The 15,784-nt window shown below is 40.9% G+C and overlaps 2 protein-coding genes across 2 annotated transcripts; one reads left to right on the top strand and one right to left on the bottom strand.

Annotated features, from left to right (window-relative positions):
- Positions 1–5,055: 5,055 nt before the first annotated feature.
- On the bottom strand, positions 5,056–8,492 carry LOC137936760 (receptor-like protein kinase HERK 1). The gene has a single exon (XM_068781629.1). It carries the CDS (start codon positions 7,879–7,881, stop codon positions 5,395–5,397), a length of 2,487 nt encoding a protein of 828 aa, XP_068637730.1. The 5' UTR covers positions 7,882–8,492; the 3' UTR covers positions 5,056–5,394.
- Positions 8,493–9,240: 748 nt separating this feature from the next.
- On the top strand, positions 9,241–14,900 carry LOC137943104 (probable LRR receptor-like serine/threonine-protein kinase MEE39). The gene is made up of 8 exons (XM_068788799.1): positions 9,241–9,349; positions 10,360–10,365; positions 10,464–10,751; positions 13,851–14,091; positions 14,248–14,385; positions 14,475–14,534; positions 14,624–14,695; positions 14,825–14,900. The coding sequence occupies exons 1-8, from the start codon at positions 9,241–9,243 to the stop codon at positions 14,898–14,900; spliced, it is 990 nt and encodes a 329-aa protein (XP_068644900.1).
- The last annotated feature ends 884 nt before the right edge of the window (positions 14,901–15,784 follow it).

The raw sequence follows: 15,784 nt of genomic DNA on the forward strand, positions 1-15,784 counted from the left end.
CCAAGATCTTTGATCTTGAAATTATCATTGAGAAAATTATTGAGTGTAGCTATAGAATCAAGAGAATTAGTGGCCACCAAAATATCATCAACATACACTAAGAGAGTTGTAAAATAACTGCCAGTGGACTTAATGAATAAGCTATAATCTGCCTTAGATTGGAAAAAGCCAAAATCTAACAAACAAGCAATGAGTTTGGCATACCACTGTCTTGAGGCTTCTGAAGTTTGCAAACTTGGTCGGGCTTACCCTTAGTATACCCTAGTGGTTTGGTCCTAAAAATTTCTTCCTTTTAAGTCATTATGAAGGAAGACATTATTTACATCGAATTGATGTAAATACCATCCATGAATGGCAGCTATAGATACAAGGCAACGAACAGTCACCATCTTACCCATGGGTGAAAATGTCTCAGTGTAGTCAATCCCCTCTTGCTGGGTGTAACCCCTAGCCACCAATTGGGCCTTCAACCTTTCTATACTACTATCTGAGTTGCGCTTTATTTTATACACATACTTGCAAGGTATAAGTTCTTTACCATGGGGAAGGTCTGAAAGGACCCAAGTTTTGTTTTGTTCCAAAGCATGCAACTCTGCATCCATGGCTATGCACCGGATGGGATCTTTAACTGCTCAAGAATAGGATGTTGGCTCACAAACAGTGGAAAGTGAGGAAGAAAAGGCTTGAAAGGAAGGTGATAAATGTTCATAAGTCAAGTAATCATGTAAGGGATATTGACAAGTAGAAGGAGGAGAATTTACCTGAGCTAGAGATTGTGATGTTGAAGCCAAAGCAGCTTGTTGACAGTGGAAGTCATGTAGGTAGGCAGGTGCATTTCGAGGTCTATTTGACATTCGAAGTGGAAACATGTTCAAAATTAGTGACAGGTTGTGGGGAAGGAGAATTATGTGAGGATGGACTTGTAGGTAGTTCAAGTGTATGTGGTTTTGAGGGAGAAGTATATGAGGGTGGACTTGTGGGCAGGACAACAGGTGAGTCAGTCAGAGGTGGATCAATATCAGGTGGTGATGAAGCAGGAAAGAAAGGGGGAAAATCAAAGGAATCTAGTGGAGGTGCAGTAAAAACAGGTGGATGTTGAGGGATAGAAGTGGGGAAATCAGATTGAGAAGTGTTAAGAAAATGACAAATTCCTTCATGAAAAATAACATCCCTAGAAACAAAAGTGGTATGAGACTCAAGATCAAGTAGTTTATAACCTTTAACCCCGAAAGGATAGCCTAGGAAAATGCAATTTCTGCCTCTTGGATCAAACTTTTGACTCCCATGGGACAAAGTAGTTGCAAAACACAAGCATCCAAAAATTTTGAGGTGATGGTATGCAGGTTTAGTGGAGAATAAAATCTCATATGGAGTTTGATTGTCAAGAAGAGGGGTGGGAGTTCGGTTAATAAAGTAGACGGCTGTCAAAAATGTAAGGGCACACCTGACTGAAAACGCAATGCTTTTGCAACATTGATGATGTGTTGATGCTTTCTTTCAACAATACCATTTTGTTGAGGTGTCTCAACACGAGCATTGGTGAATGATGCCTTTTTGATTAAAAAACTCAATCATTTTGAACTCAGCTCCATTATCACTTTGAATAATTTTTATTTTAGTGTCAAATTGAGTTGCTGTCATATTGTAAAAAGATTAAATATTGGCCTTTGTTTCTGATTTTGTATGCAGTAAATAAACCCAAAGGTTCGTGAAAAATCATCAACAAGAGTAAAAAAATACTTGGTTCCATCATAAGCAAGTACAGAACATGGCCCCCATATGTCAACATGCACTAATGAAAAATGGAAGGAGATTTGTGATGGCTGGTAGGAAAAGAAATTCTATGTTGCTTAGCAATTGGACAAACTTAACAAGGAGAGATTTTATTTGCATGGAAATTGCCTTTTACATTTGAATCATCAATCAGGACTAGTCTAGAATTTGAAATATGACCAAGGCGACAATGCCATAGGTCAGAAATATTACTACTAGTCATGACAGAAGTAGCAAAATGTTTGGAATTAAAAAACAAAGAAGATAAAACTTTTGTAAAAGCATGTGGAGGAACAACCACTGGCAAAAGATGATACAAACTGCCTTTGACTTCAGCCATCCCAATTGTGGTCCAGGTGGAAAGGTCCTGGATGAAACAATGGTTAGACAAGAAAACCAAACAACAGGAAAGAGATTATGTTAGTCTTTTAACTGAAATTAAATTGAAACAAAAAGAAGGCACACATAAAGTATCCTTTAGCAAGATGTTATCAGTGACTTGCACATTTCCTAAATGACTAACATGAATAGAAGTTCCATTTAGAAGCTTAACAGAATATGAAACCTTAGCTGTAACAGAAGTAAAGAAAGTGGCACTACAGATCATATGATATGTTGCACCTGAGTCTATAATCTAAGGTATATCAGTATGATGAGCAAAAGAGGAGAGGGCAAGAGGGATACCAGAGATCTTGGAAGCTTTTGGTTAAGATGTGATAGGTTGATGGACAACCTGAGCCTGATTCACAGAGGGGCAAGCATTAGAAGTATCCTTGACTTGAAGCAAAGCCATTAGCTACTGATATTGTGCTTTGGTGAAACTTACTTGGTTTTCATTAATTTCATCCTGGTTAGAATCTAAAGACAAGATGACTTGATGAACAGAGGGTCCAACATTTTTACCCTTGTAAAATTTATGGCCTGGAGGGTATCCGTGTAATTTATAACACCTTTCAACTATATGACCGATTTGCTTACAATGGGTACAACTAGGTACTTGTGCATTCCCTACTTTAAAACAAGTTTCAAGGGTATGTCCCTGTATGCGGCAATGGGTGCAATATGGCCTGTTTCTCTTGGTAGGAGCAAATGATTTAGTATTGGTTTTGAAAAAATTATAGGATGTGTTTGTGACTAAAGCCATAGACTTAGGATTTGGGAAAGTAGATATGATCATGTGTTGTTATTCTTGCTGTTGTATAAGGGAGAAAACTTATTAACAGGAGGTATAGGGTCTGACATCATAATTTGATCTCTAACATTAGAATACTTGTCATTCAGTCCCATAAGAAATTGAATGACATTATCTCTTTGATACCTATCATTCAGGATATTTAGTTGTCCACAAGTGCAAGCAGCTATTGAATCATACATAGCGAGTTCATCCCACAGGGTCTTGACCTTAATATAGTATATGCTCACAGGATCTTGTTTTTGCTGAAGACTTGCCAAGTTTCGCGTTAATTGAAATATGCGAAGACCATTTTGCTGAGTGAATCGATCCCTGAGTTCATTCCAGATATCACAAACATCATCCACAAAAGCCACACTCAACTTCACGGTGGTGCTGATGGAATTCTAAATCCAAGTCATGACCATGTCGTTGCATTGTTCCCATGCATTGAATAGGGGACCCTTAGATTAAGCTGTCATTAATAAAACCCAATTTGTTCCTTCCTCTGAGTGCTCTATGCATAGCTCGAGACCAAGTTACATATTTCTCTAATGTAAGAAGATCAGTAACAAGCGCAATGGTGGTATGATCTCCACTATTAACTCTGTATGGGTTATTTGGGTCGTTGAAATTGAGAAATGAATGAGGGTTCTTAGGAATCTCGTCTTGTTTCTCCATTGCAGAAAAGGAATAAAAGGAAATCAAGAACATAAAATGAGCTTGAGCTCTGATACCATGTAAGAAAGAAAGGAAAAGAGAAAGAAGATAGAGAAGAAAGTCCTTCTGTATTCACTATGAATTGAATTTAATCAAAGCTGTACACAGAACAAAAATATATACAGCAGTGACAACTATCTCCATAACAGAGTCTGACACCCCAACACTAACAAGAAAATAACATAACCAATTACAACTGTACAACATAGCAAGTGAGATAAAATGGAAAAGGAAAGAAGATTCCAAATTAATCTGGTATGTCCTTATGTGTCTGATTCAAAGTGAGTGGACGACACGTAGGAGGAAAGGTTTCTTCTGTATGAACATGACAGGTAGTTGAAGGAAGAAAATACATAGCCTTTGTCTCATCAAAATGACTTGTAGCATTATCAGTAGTAGAAACAGGATGCTGCAATAAAATCCAATAATGAAAATTAAAATAAGTATTCATAAATAAGAAAAAATTATGGATTTATGTCCATTAAGTGCATACAATTTTTAATTAAAATATTAATTATAATTATAATAAATATAATAACAATATTATAAATATATTGAAGTGAATGGCATTCCTGTAAATAGTGTAACTTAAAAAAAAGGTTTAAACCTAAAATTCAAAAGTTAAACATAATAATTAATTTTTAAAAATTTAAATACAATAAAGAAAATTAAAATAAGTATTCATAAGTAAGAACAAATTAAGGATTTATGTCCATTAGGTGCATACAATTTCTAATTAAAATATTAATTATAAATTATAATAAATATAATAACATTATTATAAATGTATTGAAGTGAATGGCATTCCTGTAAATAGAGTAACTTAAAAAATAGGTTGAAACCTTAAAATTTTAAAGTTCAAACATTTGAATTAATTTAAAAAAATTAAAACAAATAAAAAAATTAAAATAAGTATTTATAAGTAAGAAAAAATCATGGATTTATGTCCATTAGGTGGATACAATTTCTAATTAAAATGTTAATTAAAAATTATAATAAATATAATAACATTGTTATAAATATATTGAAGTGAATGGCATTCCTGTAAATAGTGTAACTTTAAAAAATAGTTCTAAACCTTTGGTGCATACAATTTCAGACTCGGAAGAGACGACGGTATGGAGGGTGGAAAGGATGGTGGAGGAGGTGAAGGAGGAGGCGGAGGCGGAGGCAAATCAGGTGGCGGCGGCAATGGAGCCTCAGGCGGGTCTGGCGGCGGAGGTACGATGGAAGCTCATGTGATCTAAAAAGAAACATTTCCTTGATTTCGGGAAACCTCTCTGCTAAATTCAAGCCCAGCATCATCATTCACAAAAATCCAGAAATTTGAAATGCAGGCAGTACTTGTACATTTTGTACATTTTTTGTGATATTCAATGGATCATCTTGCATTCCATGTAGAAGATAATTTCCAGAACAACTTCGCTCAAGCCAGTTCCAGAATTACTAATCTGCTAGAATTTTTTTTCGAGAAGACTGCCAACCTTTTCATAATCTCTGTTGAAAATACCTGTCCATCAATAGAGGACTTAATGGGTGCTTCTGCAGTGTAATTACAGGAAAAAAACTTGATTTATGAAAAATACAACTTTAATTAAAAGATTACAAATCAAACTGGATCTTCTGTCAATGTAGGAAACCATCCAAGCATGGCAAACACCTTCAGGAAGTTCCATGTAAATGCGAGAAATGGCACAGAGATAACCAGTACAATACAAGCTTCACAGTCACTACCTTCCTTCAGATTTTACCAACTGTGAAAAAACTCTACTCATCGACACACCCGAGAGATCTTCAATACAGTCAGTCTCAGAGCCCTGAGCTGCCGTTTCTTGCTCCGAGTTCACAACAGCTTCAATACGGGGTGAAACTGCAGGCAGCTGATTAAGACTACTGTCTTCTTCTCCATCCATTCCCGTTACAGCCTCTTGAAGCTGTAAAGCATATTCAAGATTCCATAACACATCCCCCATTGATGGCCGATCAACTCCGAAATCAGCCAAACACTTCTCAATTGTGTCACCCAACTTCCTTAACGAATCAGACTTTACTTGTCCACCTAAACGGGGATCTGTGATTTGATCCAGTTGACCTTTCCTCTGCCATTTCAGGCCCCATTCTGCTAAGCTCACCATCTCCCTTGGTTGAGTAGGATCAATAACAGGTCTGGCGCATATAACTTCGAGCAAGACGACGCCAAAGGAGTAGACATCCGACTTCTCCGTGAGCTGTTGTCTCCGGAAATATTCAGGATCGAGATACCCGAAACTTCCTTTTACTGCAGTACTGACATGGGTCTGATCCAGCTCTGGCCCTGCTTTTGAGAGCCCAAAATCTGCAACTTTCGCCATGAGATTTTCGTCGAGCAGGATATTCGCAGATTTAACATCGCGGTGGATGACGGCCTTGGAAGAGCCGGTATGAAGGTAATGCAACCCTCTAGCAGCTCCTATACAGATTTGAAGTCTGTCCTTCCAGCTGAGACAGGGACAATCAGAGCCATACAGGTGACTCTTCAGAGTACCATTTACCATGTATTCGTAGACCAGAATCATCTCGTTCCGTTCATCGCAGTATCCGATCAGAGCGACGAGATGCCTGTGGCGGAAATTCGATAACATCTCGATCTCAGTCCGAAATTCCCTGAGACCTTGTTGTGAGCTTGGATTACCTCTCTTCACCGCCACTTCGATTCCGTCCCTAAGTACTCCTTTGAAAACGTTCCCAAAACCTCCTACTCCGATGATCCATTTCTCGTCGAAGTTGTCTGTCGCTTCCAGTATCGCCGACAGTGGGAATCGCAACCCACCCCCAGCATCAAGTATCGATGTGGTGGAAAACGTTCCATTAGAGTACTTACTTCCCATTGTAACAGAGAAAGGAAGCCATGTCTTGGATTGATGCTTCCGCTTCACTTTCCTTCTTCTGCGCATCAAGCAAAGACAGGCAGCAAGCATGATAACAACGAATACTCCCACAACGGAACCCACTATGATTCCGATGTTCGACTTGGAACCCGCCCGCGCGGACGGACTCACAGGGCTAAAACCATCCAGACTGCCGACGGAATTGTTCAACTTCATGATCTCCAGTCCGTTCAAGATGGCATTCGGAGAAGCCCCATCAACAGGCGACGGACCAATACTTACCCGAAGTTTATTGGATCCATCAGTGATCTCTGTTACAAAATCTCTGTAGTAAGGTGCAGCCAAAGTATTAATTGTAACAGAGGAGAGATCCAGGGTGCGGATGGCTATTCCGCCATTGATATAAACATTAAAAAAGAGCTCACTAAGCGCAGCACTCACGATATCACAGAAATGAAAACGCAACAGATACTTGAAAGACGGATTCACATCGAACTCCCAAGTCACATTGAAGTTCGCATCTGTAACATTTGCTAAGTTCATTTCTGCGCAAGTACTGTAGACTTGATCTGGTGCGGTGTCTCGTGAAGCCCCGCCTTTCAGGTAATTGAGGGTTCCTCCGAAGGAAGACGACTTGGCGAGAGTTTTTGTCAGCAGGAACTTCTGATCAGGATTCCAAGTTCGAGAAAGGGTGTCATCAGACGGAGATACCAGAGGTCCGCCCATATTAACCCGATAGATCGTCTCGAAGGCGTTGTTTAACAGACCCTGGAAGGGAGCCGGAGGATCGATACTCGAGGCGTCATCAGAAAGAAGGTCGTTGGGGACGGAAACCACTTCTAAGGCATTAACAAAGGCAAAAGAATTAGATGCAGGGGTGAAACGGAGATCAAGGGTGTTCGCACTTATGTTCAGCAGATACTCCTTGAAAAGAGTGGTATCGTTCTCTGCTTGGAAGTCGCTGAGGAGGACGAAATCTTGGGTCGAAACAGAGAACTTGAAGGTTTTCAGATTGTAGTTTTGGTAGGTTAAAGGGAAGAAATAGAGGCGAATCCAGTGCCAACCTTGCTGATTAATCGGAAATTTGTAGGAGGAGGGTCCTGTAAAAATCCTGGCTGTTCCGTATAGAGAAGAATTTGAACCCGAAGTTGCAAGAACATTTTCAGCGGTCGAAAGCACCTTGGAGAAGAAAGCTTCTGCAACAAAAACACGGCCATCGACAGTCGTATTTGTTCGCGATCCGCAGTCTATGAGATAGTTATCTGCTGGATCAGCTGCTGCAGAACTCAACACAAGAGACAGAATCAATGAAGCCCAGGCAAGAAACTTAGGCCCCCTACAGATACCCATCGATCAACAAACAGAGGAAAATGAGAAAGGATGGAAACTTTCAAGCCCCCAGAATCGCAAACTGAAAATCTACATAGGATGAAACACTTTTTCCTCTCGATTTTGCAAAGATCTCAAATAGCCGTCAAAGAAAAGTGTCAAGGTAGATACATATGACACCTTTGAGCTCATCCGAATTCTTAAACAACACCAGATCAATTGAAAAGAGCAACCCCGTTTTATTTATTCAAGCGGGTTCTCCGTCTTCCCCATATAAAATATCAACACCCACGTTTATCAGCCAAAAGCGCAAATGAAAATGAAAAAGAAAAGAAGAGAAGACGAAGGATATTAGTATACGAGAGCAGTTGAAAGATCGATCGATCCAGAAGAATACGGCTCAGAAGGAGAAAAAAAATCAAGTCAATGGTGTAAAAGTGTCAAAAAAACAGTCCAGCTAATGAAGAGCTGACATTTTCTTTGGAATGCAACAAGTAGGGGAATGAAAGACCTCCGCCGCTGATAGAATATTTAGAAGAAAGGAAGACAGCAGAGCCATGTTAAAAGTTGGTGGGGATCCATTGCTGCTACGAAGAAAAGACTGGTCGAAAGAAACCATGGATGAGCCTTTCAAGTAACTGAAACACCTTAGAGAAAGTGTTCACCGAAAGGAAGACAGCAGAGCCATCATGTCGATTAAATTTACAGACACAGTACAAAAGAAAAAACAAAATTCTTCCAAACAAGTGGCAACATTTGGCAAACATCTCCTCCATTAATTTAATGTAGAAGACGAGAGGTAACAATACCTAACGTCATCCTTTCAGAGGAAGATCAACTTCTACTGCAGTAAACTCTAATAAACTTCCCACCATATCAAGAACGTAAATTTTCAATCCGTCGCTTGCACAGCACAGAGGCCGGGGACCACTCCACTTATCAATCTACCTTTCTATAAAGCAACGGGTAGCTAACTCTGCAAGCAACCATCTTTTGCCAACTGGATCATAGTTTCGAGATTTTCTTTCTTTCAATCTCCCTCGTCTGGGTTCATTTTTTTTTTTTTTTTCGAGATTTACAGTTTTATATGGTCTCGGTGCGAGCAATTTGAGATTCCGGTCGATCACAGCCAACATAGAGACTGACAACAGCCGTCCTGTTGCGGCGTCTCCGAATTGAATTGGTTTTCTGGAAGGGAAGATCTCCGTAGGCTCTTCAAGTGTTGTCTAGAGAAGCCAACCAACTCGCATTCAAAAAAGTGACCCACCCGGATTTTAAAGACCAGAGAGAACAGAAAAAATTATTCAATTCGTTTCAAAGTTTGAAATTTGAAGAAGACGTGTGAACGTCTCCTCTTTCTGGAGGGCATGCAAACTGCAAATGAGGGGAAGCCGTCGAATTATATTTTTCCCTCGGATTGGGAAATTTTCCATTAGAACTGCAAGAACACCCTCGAAGGATGGTCACGTCTTTATATCGCATTTCATAGGTACAGAGACAATTAACTGATACCATTATTGGCGACATTTAGATGGGAAGTTCTTTTCAATGTCGATTATTATCAGATTAGACAAGAGGAGATGAAATTTAAGAAGAGAGAGATTTCGCCGTCGTGATTCAAGCGTAAAGGGCGGCTGCGGCACTTGAACATGGGAATCGGTTTGGGGATAAGGCCGACACCTGACCACTCACGTAAACGTGTTTGTTGACGGCTGAGCCCAACTGTTAAAGGGGGATTTCTCCCTTAATCACCTAAAAAATGGGGTCCACAAGCCTATTTTAAGTAACGCGGAAATGGAAGTCAGATTACTCGCTGACACGTCGTAGTTAATCGAGTGACGACGAAGATGACGGCTGGCTTTCATCTTTCCCTTTCTCAACGCCAACGAGCCACCGCCTTTGTTGTTTCTGATTCCTCGCCGTTGATTTACTTCGTCTTCTACTTTCGTCATTTCCACTCCTAACTACCTTCTTCTGCAATAAATTATCGTTCATGACTCCCGTATCATCGCATTTTAGGTTTGAATCTTAGTTGTTTTTTTCTTTCGCAAGCGATGGTTACTAATGAAGTGATAAATCTCGATTAGCAACATGTTCTGAACACAGAGATCTGGGATTTCAGATAGTTAAGCCGACTCTTTCGAGCTTAAAATTATAAACTATGGCAGACAGATGATTCCTTCGAGGAATCTCATTTCTTATGTTGATTAAACCTGAAGGATTCCTTGGCCAACCACTCCAGGAGGAATTTCAGGAATCAAACGAGGATAAACCATCTAATCATTGACTCCCCATGTTAAAATGAATGAGAAAAACAATAGATATTGAAGCTAATTTACATTCACGATTCAAGTTCTTTGCGCTCTATCTCCTTGTCGCTTCAGAAGTCAAGACTTTAAATTCTCATCAACACAGTTCACTCTGCCCAGCATACTGTGGCCAAACTCATCTCTTCCTTCGTGTTTCTACTTCTGGTTCTTTCTGCATTCTCTTCCACAGTGGCTGGTAGGTTTTCCCCTTTTTAGTTCTTCTTTCTCGGTTTCTCTCCTAATACGTTTTAATCCAGTTCGGTTCCTCTCACTTTTTTTTTTCTCTACTTGCAGTGTTCATTAGTCTGGATTGCGGAGCTGAACCTTCCTACTTCGACAATAACGACATCTTCTGGCTACCGGACGATCTCTATGTAACCGGCGGGGAGACCCGGAAGGCGCCCGGCACGACTTCTCGCCCCATGAGCACTCTTAGAGTGTTCCCCACCCGTAAGAAGAATTGTTACTCGATCGACGTCACTAAAGGTGAACGACTCCTCGTTCGGGCTAGCTTTTTCTATGGGAATTACGATGGGAAATCTTTGCCTCCGATATTTGATCTTCAAATTGACGAGAATCACTAGGTGACCGTTCTCACTTCGATGGATTCGACTTATTACGAAGTGATTTACGTTCCAAAGAGGGACCAGATCAGCGTATGCGTGGCGCAGACAACGAGCAGTTTTCTTCCTCTTATATCTGCACCGGAAGTGAGGAGTTTGGATTCAGAAATGTACAGTGAAGTCGATGCTGATCATGATCTGTTCACGGTGAGAAGAACTGCTTACGGTTCCAAAAAAACTATCAGGTAAACGGGATGTTAAAACAGAGGCTAATAAACCGAGCAAACAACAGTAATCGAGCATATAATCAAGCTACAAACATTATAACTAAACGAAGAGTAAATCAATCCAAAAGGAGAAGAGACACAGGGTTACCTACTCCACGGGTGAAGGTGATGATTCCAGTATGTCAGCGAAGAAGAGAGCTTTGCGGCAAATATACAAATCGAAAGACCGATTTCTCCCAATGAAGCCCTCTTCCTTCCCAAACCCTCTTCCTCTCGACGAAACCCTTCCTAACGAAAAACCCCCAAATCGAATGTCTCTAACTCCAAACCTCCCGACAGAGAGATTTTCGATTAAGTGATTTAATCGGGTAACATACGCGGGTCCAAAACGGGTAATCGGGGTAATTGGATTCAAGACACCCAGTTAAAAAATCTCCACCTTGGCTTGAATTCGATTACTCCTCTCTGAAAAACTGAACCTGTCTATCGCCATCTCCACCTTGCCTCTTAGGGCATCTGAATTGAGCAGCATCACTACCCGTGACAACTTCACGGTAGTTAGAGGGCTCTGGAAACTAAACGGTCTCTGCCACAGGCAATGCACAAGAGACCATGTCGACATAGCCGTACTTATCACCTTCAAACTCTACCTGCTCATTGATATACCCTAATAGAATATTCCACAGACAAGTCGTGTCAATATCAATCTGAAGATGAGGAAACTGTTGCAGTACCTATGACTGTACTGCCCTGAAGCACATAAAGGTTTCCAACCTTTTCCCTTTCATCACAACCAGTGTACCTATACAGACCTCCAAAAAACTCCACCTTCAGCTGTATATCTGCAGCCAAGGGAATCAAAAGAACCTAGAGAAAACAGATTTTTCTTCAAATCTGGTACATGTCGAACTTCTTCAAAATCCTCACTATACCGCCATACATCTTGATCTGAACCGTTCCAATCCCAAACAGTTTTACAGGGCAAAAAATCCCCATCAAAACTGTACCATCATCTACCGACTGATATGTTGTAGAAAAAATCCTTGATATGACACATGTGGTAGGAGTGTGCAGCACTCAACCTGTGAGTGTGCAGCACTCAACTGTGAGAACATATTCTACACCATCAAAATGATCTTCAACAACCCTAGTAGCCTCTTCCTTTTCTTCTCTTTTCTCCTTCTCTTTAAGTTTTGGACAGTCTATTGCAAAATGACCCAGTTGATGACAATAATAGCACTTGCCCCATTTCTCCTTTGACTTCGGCCTAGAACGACCACTGCCTCCAGAATCCTTTTCCTTCGTTCGCCCTCGAACAAACAGACCATCTGCTTGCTCCTCGCTCCCACTGGTCGACACCTTCTTCCTCAACTCCTTAGAGTATAAAGATGCCTTAATATCCTCCATAGAGATGGTATCGTGCCCATGGAGCATAGTCGTAACGAAGTGCTCATAGGATGGGGGTAGAGAGCACAACACAATCAGTGTTTGATCCTCATCTTCAATGGTAACTTCTATATTCCTCAAATCTATAACGATCTTATTGAACTCATTAAGATGTTCTTTGAGAGATGTACATTCCTTCATCCGAAGAGTGTAAAGGCATTGCTTCAAATACAACCTGTTCGTAAGAAATTTAGTCATATAAATACTCTCCAACTTCAGCCACAAACTAGCTGTTGTCATCTCATCTGCAACTTCCCGCAAAACCTCATCGGCCAAATACAACTGAATGGAACTAAGAGCTTTGATGTCAAGATCTTCCTTGTCTTCTTCTAACATCGTAGCTGGAAACTTATCATTTCCATTCAATGCTCTGTGGAATCCTTGTTGTACTAACAAGGCAAACATTTTCACGCTCCACAAACTGAAACTCATATGCCCATCAAATTTCTTTACTGTATACTTTACAGTCATAATTACCAAAATACCCTTAGTCACAAAAAAATGCTTAGATGCTTAAATATTCTCTTTGGACCTCTTTGATAAATAGAGTCTCCCTCTTTTCACTTCCAGAATCCAACAACGAACAGTGCCCAAATTTTTTTTTTTTTTTTTTTTCTCTTCGACACTTACAAAAACCACCAAACGGAAGCAGTGCCGGAAAACTCAGAGCTGGGGACAGAGTACTCTCTTCCCGTTAGCGGAAACAGATAGGGACAAACAGAAATCCGGCGTCGTCGCCCAAAAACCCTGCTCTGATACCAATTCGTTAAAATAGAGGCTAATAAACCGAGCAAACAACAGTAATCGAGCATATAATCATGCTACGAATAGAGTAAATCAATCCAAAAGGAAAAGAGACACAGGGTTACGTGGTTCGACAACAACCTACTCCACGGGAAAAGACGATGATTCCTGTATGTCGAGCGAAGAAGAGAGCTTTGCGGTTTCAAGCATACAAATCGAAGATCGATTTGTCCCAATGAAGCCCTCTTCCTTCCCAAACCCTCTTCCTCTGGACGAAACCCTCTTCCCAACGGAAAACCCCCAAATAGAATGTCTCTAACTGAAAACCTCCCGACAGAGATTTCCGATTAAGTGATTTAATCGGGTAACATACGCAGGTCTGAAAATGGGTAATCAGGTAATCGGGGTAATCGAATTCAAGACACTACATCTCCTCAAATTCGTTTACCTCTCTCTCTGCCTCTAAAATTATGTACCTCTCTTACCATAATCATAGGAACCCCGGACGATCCGTATGATCGAATTCGGAAGCCAACGGTTGTCTCGAACAACATTACAACACTAACCAGTGACTCTCTCTTTATGTTTGCAAATGTTTCGAATAATCCTCCCACTTCGGTGTTGCAGTCAGCAACCACAACCTCGAAACCATCCGAATCCCTAACTTTGATTCACCAATCTTCCAACTGCGACGATCCCAGTTTACGTCTCGATGTATTTCGTCGAGATGTCTAAATTGGATACAACAGAGAAGAGATCGTTAGTAGTATCCATCAACAATGAAAAGCGCGGCGAGGTCGCCATTGTTCCTCCTTGTCAGAATGCTATAGAGGTGGTAATTGACAACCTGCGTGGGAGTGCAAATACGTCGATTGCTCTGGTAGCGATCCCAGATTCGACTCTTCCTCCGATTATCAGCGCCATTGAGATTTACGCGATTAGTCCCCTAGTGGAACCAATAGCAGAGATGGTATGTCTTTCTACCATTTCTGTCGTTCAAGTTGCTGAGAGAAAAACGAACCGCTTCATTGCTTTGTATAGGACCGCCATGGGCGTAGACGGTAAAAGTCCGGATTAATTTGCTCTCTCCTTGTCTTTTAACAGTGGCGGCACTGGATTTGTTGCAAAAAACCTCTACAAGCTGCAGGAGTGGAACGGGGATCCTTGTCTTCCGACGAACTTTACTTGGGATTGGGTGGCTTGCAATTCTGATGAAGTACCTCGAATAACTGCACTGTGAGTTCCCTCCTTCCTCCTTTCCTCTCTTCTACCTTCCCTCCTTCCCTCTCCCCTCCCTAACGAGTTTGTATGATCATATATCTCAGCGGCCTGAACCTTTACGGGCCTCTCCCTGACTTCAGTGTCCTTGATGCTCTGGAGACTATGTAAGTGTGTCTGTAAGGTGGATTCGTGAATTTGGGAAAACTTGTTTGAGTTCATTGATCACTTAACAGGGTTTACTTATGGTTTGCAGAGACATGCTCAACAACTCCTTAAATGGTGGAACTCCTGATTTTCTTGGATCTCTCCCCAATCTAAAAGAACTGTCAGTTCTCATGAGGAGATCGAAATCTCTCTTTTCTTTCTTATAAACAAATTATTAGTCAAAATTTGCTGGGACTAAAACGAACATGATTTGGTCTCATTGTTGATCTTTTTCCTTCTTGGATTACAGTAACATAGCAGGGAAAGATTTCAACGGGCCAATTCCTTCTTCCATCACCAAAAACACGAAACTACGATTAAAATAATCAGTGCTCCTCCGTGATCTGTTCACTTTTCTTCCGCAAGAATGAAACACAGTGAGCGCATAACATGCTTTGTGATCTGACATCTCTGCCAATTTTCTTTTACTCGGCAGTGTCGCCAGCAACCCGGGATTTTGCGAGTCTGATAATTCTTGTGAGACTTCTAGTTCTCCTGGCTTTGGCACGGGAGGATATATTCCACAATATTGGACTTCAACCACGACAGTAACGACGCAGAGTAACAAAGTAGCGAGAATCATAGGTGGATCTGTTTAGCCTTCTACGCTCTTTGGGCTGTTTCAGGAATTGTCGTTATCATCCTCTAGAGGAGAAAAGCAGCCATGGCTGTTATGTATCCAGGTAGTAACTTCACCTTTGAACTGAAGATTGTATGAAACCCGACATCTGGGATTACTCATCATCTTCTTGGATTGCATTTCTTTCATCAACGCCTGAGAAGAAAAATTTGTGGGAACATCATTTACAGCTGCAGGCCCAAATGGGCACCGCACAAGCGGTCACAGAATGGGCAATTTCTCCAGAACTCAATGATGTAGTTTGGCAGCTGGCACATGAAGCCACTGGACCAGAGATATCTTTTTTATTTCTCCTTGTAATTCTTTCTTCGTTCTGCTTCAATCCGGAGCTAGACCAAGTTTCCCTCACTGTCTGTAACTCAAAATTCTGAAACCTGTTTGTAACCCATTTCGGCATTTAGTACTCACTTGGTCCCAAGTAAGAGGCAGGTCAGAGATGTCCTGTTATGAGGTTAACACCAATTCACTGAGTTTTGTCTTACAAGTAAGAAAATTTTACTTGTTTCACGAAATACAATCCGGTACACGAAAGAATATACGATAAACCCCCTGTGGGAGAGAGGGAGACCA

Source organism: Aristolochia californica, unplaced genomic scaffold (genome assembly GCF_029961685.1).
Source record: "Aristolochia californica isolate CCGP_79_NKW_82.1479 unplaced genomic scaffold, dmAriCali1.0.hap1 SCAF_10, whole genome shotgun sequence".
Classification (NCBI taxonomy): domain Eukaryota; kingdom Viridiplantae; phylum Streptophyta; class Magnoliopsida; order Piperales; family Aristolochiaceae; genus Aristolochia; species Aristolochia californica.